We start from the raw sequence: 17,586 nt of genomic DNA, 5'->3' as shown, positions 1-17,586 counted from the left end.
AGTAGATCCATAATATATATATATATATATATATATATATATATATACAGGTGTATTCTGAAATGTAGTACACAATGTGACTCATCCATATGGCCCATCGCTTACATTAATCGAAATGAAGTGCCTCACGGCCATGGTTATCAGACGTACTATCGAGACAAGGCATTGATTTTCACTGAAACCTGCAACACTCATTCAATACCATGAATTTTTAAAATTGGGAGGTACCAACTCCTTCGTTTTTTAAGAAAATGAACAATAATAATCAGCTACCATGCTGCCAAGCCAATAATTGAGACAGTGCCTGCCTTCAATGGCCCATTCTTCACGTTAAATGTTTCCAATTCACTTGTATTTTCAATTTTAAAGTTGTATATATTTGTACATATATTTCTTACAATACTAAATGTAAAAGCTACATTTTGGTATCCGTTATTTTTAAAGTATATTGTTTGTTCTTATTTCATTTAAAGATTGTTTGGCACATATAACACTTTGTGGCTGTTTCATGAATTTTTTATATTTAACAACAGGAGAAAATTAAAAAAGATCTAAGAGTAATTAAAAGAACGTTTCAAAATTTAAAAAACAATAGAGAAAAAAAATTTGCAACCATGTCAAACTCTGAGACCTAGAAAACTACATCTAGTAATTGACTAGATCACTCCGAATATCCATCTAAGAACAATTTTAAATGTTTGAAATTTTAGAAACAAAGTTGCTGATGAACAGAATCAAGAACCTATTGACATCTTTCATTTGTGTTTTCTCTCAAATTTATAAAACTCCTGATCATTTTTTCAGCTAATGGTTTTCGAATCAAGACCTTGGCTTTTGAGTAACTTCAATCAGTCAATCCCCATGGATTATATAGGCAACTTAAAACAATTACAATAAACCTCTAAAGTTTGAAGAAATAACAAACTAAAGTTAAAACTTTAAAACTTAATCAAATAGGCACTCAACTTCGGAGAAATTCCCAGAGACAAAAAAAACATCAACTTTTAACATAAAATACAAAAAAGTACCATCTCAAAAGGCAAAAACACTTTAGATTGGCCAAAAGAAGAGTCCTGAGGTACTTTTATTATTTTATCTAAAAAGTTACATTTTTGGTCAGGACAGGAAGTAGCTATTTGAGAATTTCTCTCAAACAGTTGAGTGACCGTTCGTTATTTTTTTAAGATTAAATACTAATTTGCTATTTGCCAAATTTTAAGTACCATTCTGTAAATTTTCCTCCTTTTCTAATCTTTATGTCAACCAGGGCGAGCTCACAATAGTCGCCGTCGTTGAAGATTTAACCCCTCTTTTATTATATTCTAATGACCCGGACAGGCTTTCGGCCAACTGCTACCCGACTGAGAACAGGCAAAAAGGAAACTCTTTGTTGGGAGGAGGCTCTTTCAATTTTTCAAAATGTTTTTGTTTGGTCACAACGCAAGCTACCTAAAGAAATCTCAGCCGTCTCTTTCTCTGTCTCCAATGTATCAGCCGGTGATTTGTTGATGGGGATGGTTTCGAGCTATTAAAATTTTAAACCCGACTCTTTCTATGCATAAAATTATGAAGCATCTTGGGTTGACCTCAATCTTGATGTGGATTGAGCGCTCTCACTATTGCATCACGTATTATATATATATAGTGACTTTGGCTTTTTAAAATCACTCAATGATTTATAAAAAAAATTGGATGGTGATTTTGGTTTTTTTAGAGTTACTTGACAATTTATCTATCTAACTCTAAAATCTATCACGGTGGACAGTTAGGAAAAAAATGAAAAAAAGATGACAAATATTTTTGTCATATATTATTAGTTATCACAATTTTTTTTATGTGCATCAAATGAATTGTCCTGTCTAGATGATTAAGTAATTTTAGATAGTCAAAATCATCATTCATTTCTTCTTTATATATATATATATATACATATATATATAGAGAGCCGATAAAATGGGAATATATAACAAAATTTGGAAATAAGAGGTCCTCTAAATACAAAAACAATCCGCAAAAAATAAACCGCAAAAAAATATACAATACAATGCACAGAAAAATAAGAGAGAGAGGAAAGACGGAGCGACACAGTCACCCAGCCGCAGACGGACAGCGGCGCTTCAAGACTCTGTTGTTGCGCTCCTCCCAAATGAAAAAGAGAAAAAGAGAGAAATGTTAATCAGCGAATGAGTTGTTGGAGCCACATGATTCAGAGCTGGTCCCAAGGCCAAGGCCTCTTTTTCTGCTGCCACAAACCCATAAAATCTTTGTACCAATTTAATAATTTCTTGGTGCCCTAACAAGGTGCCCTAACAAGAAGACCCAAAGAGAAAAGAAGCCCATGTGGCCAAAGGCAGCATTGATGATGACTCTCAACTTTTAAACAAGGCAAGGAAAGTCCCCAAACGTTGTTGAGTGCACAACATAAAGGGCGCTCATGGACAATGGTACCATAATTGATGTGTCCCCTTCTTCCTAAAGTCTTGAAGCCTCCAAATTTCTTTTTGTTTGGGTGTGCCCCCAAAAGCAAGAAGCCACTCATGCTTTGATTCTGTCATCACCTGATTTTGATTTTCAATCTGTTTTTCACTGGATCTAGTGCAAAAAAAAAAAAAAAAAAAATTAATTGGATCCGACTACTAACTGAATTTGGAGCTCGATATCCGACGAACAACCAATGAGGATCCCGGATTTGACATAGCTGGTTGGATGGAGCATATCTCTTTGAGTGGTTGTAGTCACTTTTTCTGGTATTAGCAACATATTTTTATAACATGTATTTTTTGTATGATGAAAAATTGGGTAGGGGGTGTTTGATTGCTTTAGATTTAAAATCCTGCGACCTGATGCGGCTTATTTTTGCTAACATGACAAAAGATCTATGACAAAAAATCTATGGTTTGTCAAACTAAGGATCTCAAGTCAGACTTGTGATCATCAGTTGGAATCTTTATTTTACTTCGTTCGCATTGGAAGATCCAACCCATTTGGAACCATATCTACAATTGGAGAGACACTTGAGTGGCACTCTTGGTCCAAAATTGTTGGACAAGTTGCTTTGCTTGGCACTCTGTTTTTAACATGCTATTTAAAACAAAAAAAAATTGTTTCATGAGAGAGAAAAAATTACACCTTCGTCTAAGCCAAGCACTCACTAAAAGATATTTAATTCATTTAGCTAAATTTAGTGAAGAAATGAAATCTGCTTACTGGTTGGACTTGAAGTTGACATGGAGTTTCGTGAATGAATTTAAATTTGAGTTTGATTCAACACAGTTGTGTAAGAGTATGAATCATTTAATTGGGATTCCAAAAACTTCCAATTGTATAAAACTCAGTTCAAGTGGAATCGGGGCTAAGTACAAACAGTAGTAGGAAAGACATCCGACCCGATCGCCGGCGTGCGTGTCTGAACGTGGATGGCGTTGCTCAGGCGCATCTCTCTGCCTCTCCGCTTCCTTTTTCCGCAGAGCAGCCCGTTGGTAGTAGGGCATTTACTTTCTTAACCTTCGATCCTCTTCTGCGTTGAGTTCTGACTTCCGCCCATCATCCCTCTCTTTCTCTCTCTGTCTCTCATTCATTTCTGCGAGTATCAATATAGGCATTTGGTGAAGGTAAGGATTCTCATGAATGTGTCGGTCTGTCTGTCTGTCTCTCTTTCTCTTCCTTCGCCAGGAAGAATGTGCCAGGAATTAGTTGAGCCCGAGGATGAAGAAGAAGAAGAGTCTTCTCTTGAGGTTACTCTTACCGTAACCATTGAACTAGAGACTCTCTCTCTGTGTCTCTTTCTTTCTCACAAAGAGTCGAAAGATCACCTTTCTCTGTCAGCAGTAACACTGTGACTCTCCTCTCTGGTCGTATTATCAAAGGGTTCACTTTTCTCCCTCTTAAAACTACTCGACTTTTTTCAGCCCCACCTTTTCCCACCCTCCCCACCTTTCCTAGGGAATTGCCAAAGATGTAACCTCTCTCTCTCTTTTGCAGAGGTCGAAGATTTCACTGGAGCGAGCACGAGCGAAACAACAAGGAGAAGAAAAGTCAGGCTGAGATTTATCAGGTGTTCCATCTTTCTATTTCTCTCTCTCTCTCTCTAGAAAAGTGTGCAACGAGCCTACCCAAATCTTGCATCTCTTTCGGCCGTCTGAACAGTTGAAAACCGGGCAAGAAAAGGAAACGCGGGCTCCCCTAGACTTTCGCGTGCTAGTTTGTGATGCTTGGTGTGAAGCTGAGCTGTTATCTCCCCTCGAATTTGTTGGATTTTCCCCCCCTTTCTGATTGAGGATGCTCCTTCTGGATAAAGTCTTGGTGGTTCAGTTCGCCTCTTACTACTCCCTCTCTCTCTCTGTTAGGCTTCCCGCACTTTCTAAAGGTTTTCCGGTGCCAAATTGCCAGGTACTTGCTTGTTTGGAGCTCATCTTGGTTGGTTTCTGTGCTTTTTCAGTGTAGTGCAAATGGTATGCCCGGGTTGTATGATGTCTATGATGTATAAATTTGGTCTCCTCCTGCAGAACAACTCTTCTCTCTCTCTCTCTCTCTTTCTCAAGTTGTGAGTCAATGACAGAAGTAGCTACACAACTTAGCATCATGAATAGCTAAATTACAGGTACCAGGATGGGAGTAGTCTGCATTTGGCACTCTTACCCTTCAAATGGCAGGGTTCTTCTAAATCTGTTTAGAGAATCTCGAAGACATCTGCTCTTCTGATGACCGCTTGTTGGTTGAGACTGTTCACCTTTTTACCTCAACATGTACTTTTTAGATTACTTGGTATGAAGGAATTTTTCTTCTTCTTCGACCGTTGGATCTGGTGTCGTTCTAAAATCAAGGGACGGTTGGCTTCGAGTATTAATCTTAAGTTTCTATTTTCTTCCGTTGTTTAACAGTGAGTTGGAAACGTATCTTTAAATTGGGACATTGGGTGTTATGGAGTCGGTTTCTTTCAAAGCTTTTAGGTTGTGCAGTTTTTTTGGATCTACTGCGCAGAAGATTCCGAGAGAAGTCGGTCCCTCACCTGTTTCTTGGCTGCCTATTGCTTTGGAAAGAGGATTAGGCGCATCAGGCTTTTGTGGGCATATTATGTTTTCTCCAATGAGTTTGAGAATTTTTGTTTTGTTGGGTCTTTTCAGGTTTTGAAGACAGAGTTGCGGTGTATGCTTTCATAAGCCCCCCTATTTGGTTTGGGGAACATGTGACGGCCTTTCTTCGTGAAGGATAAGCCTTCCATTGAGATGTTGGATTTGGAACTCTGAGTCTGATAATCAAGATTGGAGTTGTATCTAGTGAAAATGGCGGAAGCCGATGAGGAGAAGGGTTGGCAGGACTTACTGAGAAGAATGCTTCCTCCAGGTGCTCCTCTCCCGGATTCGGGAAATCTTGATTACTCGATTGCAGTAGAGTACAAAGGACCACCAATACCTTATGAAGTTCCTAGAGTTGAACCTGTAGACTCAGCTATACCAACGGCATCCATGGTCAAGTCGTTACCCGTTGCAGAGAGTTCAGTGAGCTATTCCAGTCCTCCTATGGTAGAACCCATCCCTTTGCGTGGAAGAATGCTTGCAAAGTCTCGGTTTAATGCGTCAGGTCCAAGTGTAGACCGTGAGCCTGATCCCGATGAGGATGATTGTGGTAAGTCTGGAGACTTCTCTGGCACCAATCCGTTGGTTTTGCCCCAGTCAACTGAATATTCAAGTCCTAGGCTGTCGCACAGTTCAGAATCAGCTGCATCAGCTACACGGAAGCCCGAGTCTTCAGCATGTTCTCTTTCTGCTTCTCCACGTTCAGTTCATAGCCCTCCTGGAAGCCCACCCAGGCCAGCTACGAATGAAGGCAAGAGAACTGTTGTAACTTTCAGTTCTATTGATAGGCCTGGAAGGAAAGAAGTAGGATCCGTCCGATCAACTGAGAAGCCTCAATTTCGTAGTGGGCGTAGAGCAATATCCGCAGAGAAAGAGAGAAAACGAGGGATTTGTAATAGGTGTGGCAGAGGTAACAGGCTTTCAGATAGGGAGTCTTGCCTTGTTTGTGATGCCAGGTATTGCAGTAACTGTGTGCTCAGGGCGATGGGTTCAATGCCTGAAGGCCGCAAGTGCGTTCCATGTATAGGTGAACCCATCAATGAATCCAAACGACTGGCTCTAGGGAAATGCTCAAGAATGCTATCTCGACTGCTCAGTCCCTTGGAAGTAAGGCAAATCATGAAGGCAGAGAGGGAGTGCTCTGCCAATCAGCTTCGGCCGGAGCAACTGATAGTAAATGGACGACCACTAAGACAAGAAGAAATGGCAGAATTATTAGGATGTCCATGTCCTCCACAAAAATTGAAGCCTGGGCGCTACTGGTATGACAAGGAATCAGGACTATGGGGAAAGGTGCAACTCTCTCCCTCTCTTTTATATATATATATATATATATATATGTATATGCACACATATAACGCCTCCATCTTTGAAATTTTTATATCGTATGGATGCTCATTGCTGTTTTTTTTCTTTGGTATAAAAAGGAAGGAGAGAAACCAGATCGGGTTATCAGTTCAAACTTGAATTTAGGAGGAAAACTAGGTCCTGATGCAAGTAACGGCAACACAAAGGTTTTCATCAACGGTCGGGAAATAACCAAGATTGAACTACGAGTGCTGAAGGTAATATGCAACTACGCAGATAAGCAGATGCTTGTCAAATAAATGCAGCATTTCCTCGACCTCATCAGTGATGTTTCCCTTAAAGGGCCTGTTATTCTTCCTCCAAATCACTTTTTTGTTTTTTGCTGCTTAGGTAGTCCAGATCAGCTACCATTTTTGTCAAAATAGATTTTGAAAACAATCATGTTGTGTCTTGCATGTTCCACGATTGTATGATTTAATTCATGTGTGGGATCATTATGTCATTTTGGTCTTTATACTTTGTGGTTTCACATTATTAACCTAGTCATCTTAGATATGTGTGGATCTTATGATAGTTTGGCTTGGTAAGTAGCACCTTCCTTGTGCTAAATGGCTTATGTGATGTTGCAGTTGGCAAACGTGCAGTGCCCACCTGAAACTCATTTCTGGGTCTATGCTGACGGAAGCTATGAGGAGGAAGGTCAAAATAACATTAAAGGGAAGATTTGGGACAAGGTAATGTTTGATGACAGAAGCAGATTTATCCAACTTAGTAGATAGAAAAACATGAACTGTTGTGAACGGTTTTCGTTCCGGTTTTTGCTAGGCAGGCATTCACACGGTTGATATGTTCTCTGTTCTCCCTCCCTGTACTCCGTGAGAAATCTCATGGACTACATAATGATGCTACCAACTACTCCATCAGATCCGTGCCAGAATATCTGGAACATAAAAGGGTTCATAAGCTTCTACTTCTTGGACTTCCTGGCTCAGGAACCAGTACCATCTTCAAGCAGGTATTTTTCTGCTGTTTTGACTCATCATTCATAAAATTTCTTCAATTAGCTTTTTGTCTTCACTTATGGAACAATCATGCTTACTAGGGAGGGTTATGGAGTTTATGTTATCGACTTATTGTGATTGCATTGCTGCTGGTTCTCATGTGTGCATCTGTTTCTGTTGTTGAAGAAAAGGAAGTAAATTGTGACTGCTTAAGCGGTGAACCTTGGGTCCTCCCATTCCTTTACCTTGATACTACCTTTTTTGTCATTGCTGTCCGTCTCATTTGCATCCATATAGCACTAGTATGGGGTAACCCCAAAATTATTTACTTTTTAATTTTCATTGTATAAAAGTATGCCAGAACCATGACTAGTTTCATATGGAAGATGCTTCTCTAAAATATGCATCATGTGCAGACTTATTTGCATACGTGCAATAGTAAAGTTTCATAAAGAATAAGATTTCCAGCACATGAGCATGCAAATTTTTTCTTGCTTTTTGCCGCACGTTATCATATCCATCATGGGGTTTGGTGAAAAACTTTTTAAGATTTTGGTATAGGCACGTTATCTCTCCATATTTTTTATTAGTCATAAGAAAGTTACTCTCCCTGCTATTTATATCTATTAGAAATTTACTTTGGATAATCTTAGATTGTCTATGAAATTGCTTATAAAGGTCAATGCTTTGCTCTTTTTTTTAGTATGATTTAGTGGACAATTTTGTGTTTTTTGTGTTTTTTTTAATCATATGGAGACATTATTTTTCTTGATAATTTTATATTGTTTCATTTGCCGCAAGTTCCTCTCATTGTATTGACAATCCCTTGTGTGCTATTGATACCATTGCACAGGCCAAATTTTTATATGGGAACAAGTTTACATCAGAGGAGCTGGAAAGCATCAAACTTATGATTCAAAGCAACTTGTACAGATACCTCAGCATTTTGCTTGAGGGGCGAGAGCGCTTTGAGGAGGAGGCATTACTCAAGCTCAAACATCTTGATCTGCATGACCAAAGAAATGAAGGTGATTGTCTCCTAGGATATTCTCCTTTGTTGGATCATGATTCCTGAGTTCCTTTTTATGCTGCTTTGAAACAACTATACTCGTCTATAGAAGGTGTAGCTATATTTTTCTCTAGAAGCATTGCTGTTTTTCCATGCTTATATCCTGTATGCTGCTTATCAATAGTGAGCCCTGCAATGGCAGACAATGGTGAAACTTTAGTTTGTAGTGGAACTGGAGACTGTGCAAAGACGCATGCAGGTTCTCCTTATAGTCCAAAGATTTCAAACATAATCCAAGTACCATCTTATGGGTGTGCAGTCATCTCCAACTCCGTGTTTTTTTCTTTTTTCCTTTTTCTTAACCTGTGGTGACTACTTCATGTCAAAATGCTATCTTTCTCTTAAGGCAACCCATGTTCTGTCCTTTCAGTTTGCTGCAATATCTCACACTTCTGCAGCTTTTTATTTACAGCCTTAGATCTGTAGCTTTTGTAGCTTGTGTGAAGATGAAAATCACTCTAAATTTGCTAGTGACTTGCCGAGACTGTTTTATCCTTTTAATAATCATGATAAATGATTGGCTTCGTACAGGTATGCATATGTTTGTTTGTGCTTGCATTTGTCTGAGATTGTACATCATCTTTGCCTGTCCTGCTATGGGCTGTGTGCGTTTTAATTTATCAGAAATTGTACATTGTATTCCTCTGTTCTGTATGTGGGTTATGAGCTTCTCCTGGATTGCTTATCAAGATTATGTAATGGTATATTTTTCAAGGAAATGTCTTATTTTGTATTGAAAACGTATCAGGAGAGAACAACAAAGAAGGTCCATGCGAATGCATCTATTCCATCAGTCCAAGGTTGAAACATTTTTCTGACTGGCTATTGGAAATCATTGCCATGGGAGATTTGGATGCATTCTTCCCAGCTGCCACACGTGAATATGCTCCATTAGTGGATGAGGTGTGGAAAGACCCAGCTATTCAGGAAACATACAAGAGAAGGAGTGAGCTTCATTTCCTTTCGGATGTTGCCGACTATTTCTTAGATCGGGTACCTTTTCAGCACCCTGCTCAGTGCTCAGCTTGCACTTACCTGTGTTCTGTTTTGTTTATATGCAAGTGCATGATCTTGCTATCTGTGATTTTGAACAGTAACACTTCTGCTTCATGATTGATTTGTTTGAAATTCTTTGCTTCTTGGGCACAGTAATTTCAATCAGTGAACCTTTTCATCATGATCTTCTTTCTGCAGCATTTATCTATTTCATGTTATCCACATGGTGGTTCCTTGGTGGGTGTGCATACGTAGATGGTTTATGCATGTGTCCATCAACTTTTTTCTTCTTGTCCTCGAATACATTGGTGGTCAATGTTGGACTTCCATGTAAGTAGATATTGTTAGGTTGTTTTTCTGTCTTTTATAGGATCTGGCCCATTTGTACTCTATCGAACACATCCCTATTTAGCATTTATGGCCATTATTGGCTATGGGGAACTTCACTCAGTTTTATTGTTGCAATGAGGGTGGTATTGTACTCTGATTTTTTGCTTCTTGGTTCTCACCATTTTGAGCTTCCTGATTTGTATGGGAAGTAAAGTTTGTTGAAAATGGAGAACTTTGAAGCAGCCATTGTTAGCAAAAAACAGTGAATGGAGAGCTCCAGATTGGTGATCTTTTTGTGTTTATTTTCACTAAACTTTCTCAGTTGTCAAACAGTGAGGTTTCTCTCAGGTATAATGGATAGCTCCAGATTGGTGATTTTTTTTTGTTTATTTTCACTAAACTTTCTCGGGTTTCAAACAGTGAGGTTTCTCTCAGGTATAATACGGCGAACTTAAAAAAAAAAAGAAAAATATGGTAAAATTTAAAAAAAATAAAAAACTAAAAATGAGGGAAAAATCAAATAAGTGAGGAACTAATAACACGAACATCAAAATAAGTAGATTTTCAACAAATAAAAATTAGAAAAGAAGAAAAAGCAGTTTGTCATTAAAAAAAAAGTGAAAAAATGAATAAAACGCCAAAAAAATGGGAAAAAACGCCAAAAAAAGAAAAAACTCTTTTTTTTTTTTTCATTTTGAGTATTAGTTTTAAACAGCTAATATATTTATCCTTTTTAAAAAAAAAAACTCTTTTTTTGTGACTATACGAGTTTCCATGTCAAAAGACTTCCTTATAAGATGCTTACCATGTGGATGCCGGACCTCGGAGAATACAATGATATTGGTCTTTCATTTTTCGAGTATTGACCCTTTGACCATGACAGGAAGTTGTGTCAATTTGTAGTTCTGTGCGGCTGTAGCAAATGCGACTGTAATCTAATTTGTGGCTTTTAAAGTTTTGAAACCATCTTCTATTGTGATTTATCTGCTCTTTTTTTTCCTGGTTTGCCTGCATTAGTTGTCTAGTTCTGTGTTTTCTTCTTCCGTCTTGTTGATGAAGCATTTTCCACTTTGTTCTACACTTTAATATTAAGACAATGAAATAGTTTTGGGTTCTCTTCTTGTCTGATCATAGCACAAGTAAATATTTCAGGGATGAATTATCTGAAACTTGTTGTATTATGCTTGTTCGAGTAACTGGTCTTCTAGCTTGCTTCTGCACTTGCATTGTGATAATTGGGATTAGGTTTTTGTTTGAATAGGTATAGAATTAATTAATTTAACTATTTCAAAAGAGTGTATACGTATATACAAAAAAACAAAGGTCAAGTAATACTTTCTCAGAATTCCAACAAAACGAAGTGATTATGAATTGCATGATCATTACTAGATGATCCAAGGCATTCTATGGAAGTTTTCCATTCAAGAAAAGGTATAATAGACCCAGTCAATTTCTTTTCAGGAGTCCAATTTGGGCAGAACTGAGTCTGTTATTGACCTTGACTAGTCACGATATTGAACCAAACACAATTAATCTGAAGGGTGCTGGAGACAAACTTGAGAACCTAGTATTTACTAATTTGTCACGACGTTTGGGCCAAGCTACTGAATGATTCCTTGGATGATTGTTGCCCAGTTAGGAACAGCTGTAACTATTGCTTAGAGCTAGATATTTCATGGGATCATTCTACCTTCTTGCTTCTCATCCTTTATATCCTCTGCTGATGATTTTATTTTGATGATGACTTGACCACCATTCATGCAGCACTCTTATTTGATTTATGGTGCATCTTCTCAACCTATTATTTTCTTAAAAATGGAGGTAGAAAACACCATTTTAGGTCGACCATGGATCCTTAAATGAAATCTAGCCATTAGTATTCACAGCTAAAAATAGACCTACCAACTTTCAGAATTAATGCAGTCCCATATCATTGCTGAAAACCTGCAGGATTTAAATTTTAACATAGGTTTTATGATCCAGAATTTACATCTGTTTTCCTGTTGACATTTTCTTCTGCTGAATTGAGGATTTTTTTTTTTGGTTTCCTTGTGTTGAATTTTGTTTTATTTATTGTGCCATTAACATTTTGACAGGCTATTGAGGTATCAAGCAATGAGTATGAACCTTCTGAGCGGGATATCTTGTATTCTGAAGGACTTACTCAAGGAAATGGCTTGGCATTCATTGAATTCTCTTTAGATGATCGAAGTCCAATGTCCGAACCTTACAATGAAAACTCTGAGTCCTTGATGCCCATTACAAGGTGACTTGACCATGTTGTTCATCTTTCCTTATGGTTATAGCACACACACTCTCTCTCTCTCTCTCGCTATATATATATATATATGCCTCTTCCTCCCTTGTTTCTCTTGGTGTTTAAATTCTTTTACATAAATCTTACTGTACGGAAGATACAGGGTGTATTAAAATATAAAAATCGGAAACAAGTCTGATTTTGATTGCCTTTTTTTAATCCTATAAAGTTGAATATTTTGCATCTATCTATACGGTTGGATTTGTCAACAGGTGATGTGACTGAGAGCCAATCAGCCAGGTGTTATAGGAGGTAGATAAAACTGAGAGGCATGATTGACTGTCCCATACACACAAGCGCGCACACACACACACACACACACACACACATATTACCATCTCCCGTTAATAAGTTGTATTCGATTTGATGTTGGTATGGTTGGTCCATATGCCACTCACTGATTCTTCATGAGGCAATGGAACATGGGCTAGGTGTGGCAGAGGGACCTATTTTTCACATCCACTGTTTAGCATGAGTCTACCATCCTTGGTTTCTTTGTTAGTTTTCAAAAGCAGAAAATCATGTCTTTAACTTTGGAAAATGAGAATGAGCTTTCCCTCTCTGGATTGTAATCAGGAGCTTTAAAAAAACTGCAACGGTTTATGGAATTGTAGTGTTACAGACGGTCTATGTGAAGGTTTCTTTTCACTTTAAACAAGTTAGAGACAGACTAATTTGCTGGGAAGAAGGATAAGCACATACATAAAGCCATATGTTTGCAGCCAAGGCCATGCTGATGTTAGTAATGGAAAGAACTCTTTTGACGTACAGTGATGTTTTGTATCTGTGCATGCATGTATGCACCACACTCCTACAGCAATGAAATTCAGAGATTTTCTTGTAGCTAACATAAATACTTGTATTTCTTTCTACTCAGGTATCAACTCATTAGAGTAAGCACCAGAGGAATCAATGAAGGTTGTAAATGGGTGGAAATGTTTGAAGATGTCCGCATCGTAATCTTTTGTGTTGCTCTAAGCGACTATGACCAGCTATGGGCAGATGCAGGTACCAGCACTCTCCGGAATAAGATGATGCAGAGCAAGGAACTGTTCGAGACAGTACTCAAGCATCCATGCTTCCACGACACTCCTTTCATCCTGATTCTGAATAAGTATGATCTATTTGAAGAGAAAATAAACAGAATCCCGCTCAGTGCATGTGAGTGGTTCCAGGATTTCTGCCCTGTGAAGGCTCACCACAACAATCAGTCTCTGGCTCACCAGGCTTACTACTATGTGGCAATGAAGTTCAAGGACTTGTATGCTTCACTCACCAATAGGAAACTGTATGTTTGGCAAGCAAAGGCCAGAGAAAGGACGACGGTCGATGACGCATTCAAGTACATAAGAGAGGTGGTGAAGTGGGATGAAGAGAAGGATGAGCACTATGTCGTTCCTGGGGATGAATCATTTTATAGTACTGATTTTAGCTCTTCTCCTTTTATCCGGCAGGAGTAAGGCTAGATGTAATTTCCGGTGTACCATGAGAGGATCCAGGGATGTCGATTGTATCTTGAGATGTGTGAATGAGTCTCCTATTTCCTAGTAATAAAAAATGAGCCCCTTGTCGCATCTCTCTCTCTCTGTGTGTGTGTGTGTGTGTGTGTGTGTGTGCATTGCGAGCAGGTTTAGCTTTTCCTTGCTACAAGGGACACATGAAACCTTGGATTTCAACGCGTTATTAAGGACAGTGAAATTATGTATCTTGATTTGTGTTTGATTTTTTGTTGTTTTACCATAGGCAAGCTCTCCCAAGTCTCATTGGCATGTTTTTAATTGGTCGACTAGATTGGGCTGCCAGGTATACTACAAGTTCCTAAGCCATTTGATTATTTTAACAGGGTTGGTCTTAAACCGGCATTTGAAGGCGTCCTTGTGTGCTGCAACCAATGGGTAAGGTCAGTGGAATTATCCTGTGTATGACAAAGTGATTGCGTGGAAACAGTAAAGCATTCATAGTTGCAAAAATCAAGAGGTCAGGACCGTCTTCAACCTGATATTCTCTCCCACCCCCCCTGCGACTCGAAAATCTTTTGTAGAGTTGTGATCGCCTGCTGCTTATTTTATCACCAGAAAAGCATAAAATTTTTACGTCAATACGTCAGATTTATTCGATTACAGATCCAATGCAAGCACGATCAATCGTGTGTGAGGCCAAAGAATGTGGATCTGACTAATAATCAGCTCAAATTCAAGACAGATTATGTAAGTTCTCATCAAGTCAGACTTGGGAATGCCTACAGTGAACCTGTGCCAAACTGTTTACATCCCCACAGATAAATATGTCGGTATGGTCGCCCGTGCTTGATGACATCCAATCTGCCACTCTTTAACATACTGAACATAGATGAGCATGAGCCACGAAAGGCATTGCTATGACTATTCTCAAATCAAGAAGTATGTTCACACAAGATTTGCTTCTATAAAATGTTATTGGTTCATGCAAAGATCCAACAGCTGATCTTGGGGATGTGACAACAAATATAAATCAAAAGCATACAGTCTTATCCTTTTCTTGCCACAGCAATCATGGATTATGTGACACGAGAAAAGCTATATATGGTCCATCGGGAGCCCCACGTTCGATAAAAAAAATTTCTTTTCGAAAGTTGACAATAAATAATAAGACTTTTGAAAAGGAAGTACAGAGCACGTTTACTTCAAGCCTCCATCTTTTCAGTTTCGTTTCTTTTATGTGAAAAGTTATTACCAATTAAAAAACACAGCCCTTTGGTTGCTTTTTCCTCTTCTTTCGTCGTTTCCATCAAGAAGAATAAGTGAACCAATAAAAGGCTGCGGATATAAAAGTGAAAAAAAAGTGAAAAAGCATGACAACAAAAGTTCGAAAAGAGACAAAAGATGATGAAAAGGTCAGACAAGAGACAAAAAATGTGAGCCTCATCCGCCAGAGAACTTGCGAGGGAGGGACTCCCGAATCCTCTAGTTAATTTTCATAATTGGCGACTGAGTTGATGGGCCTTCGTCGCTTCCTCAATATCATTGACTGATCCCCACCATTTTCCCGTTTACGGCTGCCCATCTCTCTCTCTCATCATAGCTGCTGTGGCTTCTTCAATCTCATAGATCGACCATCGATCCCCACCACCGCATCATAATTTTGGACTTTTTTTGTGGGGGCGGTCTGGGACAATTCTTTGCAGAAAAAAACTTTGGTACAGTCCCTTTCCTTTTTGGCAGAAACAAAGAGGCGGAGTCACGGCGGCAACACACATGTGACATGACTTGTGAGAGAGCCATTTGACATCGTTGGTCGGATTCGGAAATGGCCAAAAGCTCATCTCGTCCGTGGCTGCTGCATACTCCCACGTACGGTACGTTCCTTCAGATGCACGTGAACAAGATGCCTCCGTTCACCACCACCCGACACCCACAAACAACACACCTCTCTCTGTGTCTCTCTCTCTCTCTCGCTACAGAGCAGACACGCAATTTGCGCGTCAAGAACAGTAAACTTCTGCAAGTGGGACATTTAATCAGTCTATCTCGCAAATGACGTTTCTGCTTTGCCCACTCCCGACCGACCTCACCTAAACTAATGGCATTTCAACGTGGGCATGGCTTGCTCAATCGTTTTTCATCTCATGCTGGAGTTAGATGGTCCTATTCTCAAATTTTTTGGGGTTCATTTCTTCTCAAATTCGTTACAGCCTGTGGGCAGTTGACGAATCCGTGAGACAATCCATCCCTGGTATTTGCGCTTGTGAGATAAATTAGTGTTTTTGTTAGCTTCTGGGAGAGCCTACCTCATCCTCCCCCTTGTCAGCAGGGTCTTAAAGTTATATGTCTATACAAGGTGGTGAGATCTATGTGGTTCAACTTTTACTTAAAACTCACCCCATAATAGTACAAACTCTTACAGTACAGGAGTCTAACCCCTGCAGATTTCAACTTGGAGACGCGCCCCAAATCTGCCTGTCTGAGCTCTTAGTTAATTAGTAACTCAGGGACAAGAATTTTGTTCATGGCGCTACTCCCGGTCTGTATTTTTATGACATCTGTAGACTAAATCTGCTTTCTTATCAGAAATTTCGAGAGCATCTTCAGCGAGAAACAAATCCCAGCTAAGCACCAGACACATTTACAGATTGAACCGGTCCAAAAATAATGGCTTTCTCCTTTGAGTCCATGATCCTGGCATACATGACGACGCCCTTGACCGTTCAAGGGACAGGATGCATGGGACGGGCGAGAACAAACGGCCCACGCTATGGTAAAGCGGAGTGTTCCGCTTGCGTTTGTTCTTCCTACTCCCGAGTCCCGGGAACAGCAAGGTCAAACATGCTCTATAGGATCTGTTCCTGACATCCTAGGAACAAAATATCAAACGTGCTCTAGGAACAAGGGACAAGCCTCTAGCTGCTAACAATATCACCCGTTAAGGAGCTCAGGGTGGGAGAACATCTCACCTACGGCAATACCATGGAGGGACTGGGAAAACGAGATCTGAAATTTCCTGTTACCATGCTGCCTTAACTTTCACGTAATTCTTTGTGAGGTCCATAGCGGCATCCCTAATCCAAATATAACACTATTCAATACCATGAAGTTCTAAAACTCGAACTCGAACTCGAACTCGAACTGAAGTTAATAGACACCACCGGACCGGACCCACCTATTGTGCTACCCATCATTTGGTAGCGAAAAAATGACTTAGTGCAAAAGTGAAAAATTTGAATGCAGTTCTCATAATTGCTCATGGTTTATAAGTCCATTGGCCCATACAGAGTTGTAAGAACCAGAAAACAGACTTAGGAAGGAGTTGCGGTCCTTCCCCCTGCCTCTACAAAAATTTAACCAAGAGGGGAAATAAAACAGAGAGGTCCTTAGCTGAGACTCGAAGCTTCCCCGCTAATTTCCAAATCAAAGATAAAAGACCAAGAACAGATCATTGGCTTATGACGCTACAAGGTCAGGCGTTTCAGCTTCTACAAACAACTCAGCATGGACCTAGTCCTACCAACCATCCACGCGATCATGAAGTGCTTTGATCTGAGCTAAGTGACATGGGTACGTGGGATTGCCCTACGTACCCGCTCCGGTACGCTGGTGTGCGGAACCAGGTACGGCGAGAGTATTGGGTACGGGTTGGATCGGGTCTGGATAAGACCTATCCAAACTATAAAACAAAAAAAAAACCATCGTTTTTATGTTACGAAAGGTCGAGCTCTTCAGTTCAACTCCGACCGGCATTGTTCCACAGTGGAACGATGACGTTCGATGACCGATGGCCATGTCTGGCGGTGCACAGTGGAAACTAGCAGGTAAGTGTTTTTTTTTTTTTTCACTACTACAACTTAGGGTTCTACTTTCCTGATTTGAGGCTTTTCGTTTTTTTGATTTGAGGATGTTTTGTGTAAAAGATTGAACGTAAATCTATAGTTTTATATACGTTTTTCATGTTTTGTTTGATTTTATGTGTTTATCTGTTGCTGCCACTTTTATTTGGTTGCATTTTATTTCTATATGC

General features: G+C 39.4%; 1 protein-coding gene across 7 annotated transcripts; it reads left to right on the top strand.

The window, feature by feature from the left end:
• Window positions 1-3,357: 3,357 nt before the first annotated feature.
• LOC116265651 (extra-large guanine nucleotide-binding protein 3-like) lies at window positions 3,358-13,670 on the top strand. 7 transcript variants are annotated; one of them, XM_031646405.2, is made up of 11 exons: window positions 3,370-3,611; window positions 3,982-4,054; window positions 4,147-4,389; window positions 5,124-6,368; window positions 6,503-6,640; window positions 7,013-7,117; window positions 7,213-7,398; window positions 8,238-8,412; window positions 9,202-9,446; window positions 11,876-12,045; window positions 12,974-13,670. In XM_031646405.2, the coding sequence occupies exons 4-11, from the start codon at window positions 5,283-5,285 to the stop codon at window positions 13,554-13,556; spliced, it is 2,688 nt and encodes an 895-aa protein (XP_031502265.1). In that variant the 5' UTR covers window positions 3,370-3,611; window positions 3,982-4,054; window positions 4,147-4,389; window positions 5,124-5,282; the 3' UTR covers window positions 13,557-13,670. The 7 variants fall into 7 exon arrangements, with proteins under 7 accessions (XP_031502267.1, XP_031502265.1, XP_031502264.1 ...); XM_050080833.1 differs by having other exon boundaries at window positions 3,381-3,479; XM_031646410.2 differs by lacking the exon at window positions 3,370-3,611 and adding an exon at window positions 3,631-3,867.
• Window positions 13,671-17,586: the final 3,916 nt, after the last annotated feature.

This window comes from Nymphaea colorata, chromosome 12 (genome assembly GCF_008831285.2).
Source record: "Nymphaea colorata isolate Beijing-Zhang1983 chromosome 12, ASM883128v2, whole genome shotgun sequence".
Taxonomy (NCBI): domain Eukaryota; kingdom Viridiplantae; phylum Streptophyta; class Magnoliopsida; order Nymphaeales; family Nymphaeaceae; genus Nymphaea; species Nymphaea colorata.
The sequence above is the reverse complement of the archived record's forward strand: the minus strand, read 5'-3'. Positions and strand labels throughout refer to the sequence as shown.

Excerpts from the sequence above, each read along its gene's own strand:
- LOC116265651 (XM_031646407.2), top strand. The coding sequence starts at position 5,283 with ATGGCGGAAGCCGATGAGGAGAAGGGTTGGCAGGACTTACTGAGAAGA. Across the intron at positions 6,641-7,012 it reads TTGAACTACGAGTGCTGAAG|TTGGCAAACGTGCAGTGCCC; the intron begins GTAATATGCAAC and ends GTGATGTTGCAG. Across the intron at positions 7,399-8,237 it reads CCAGTACCATCTTCAAGCAG|GCCAAATTTTTATATGGGAA; the intron begins GTATTTTTCTGC and ends ACCATTGCACAG.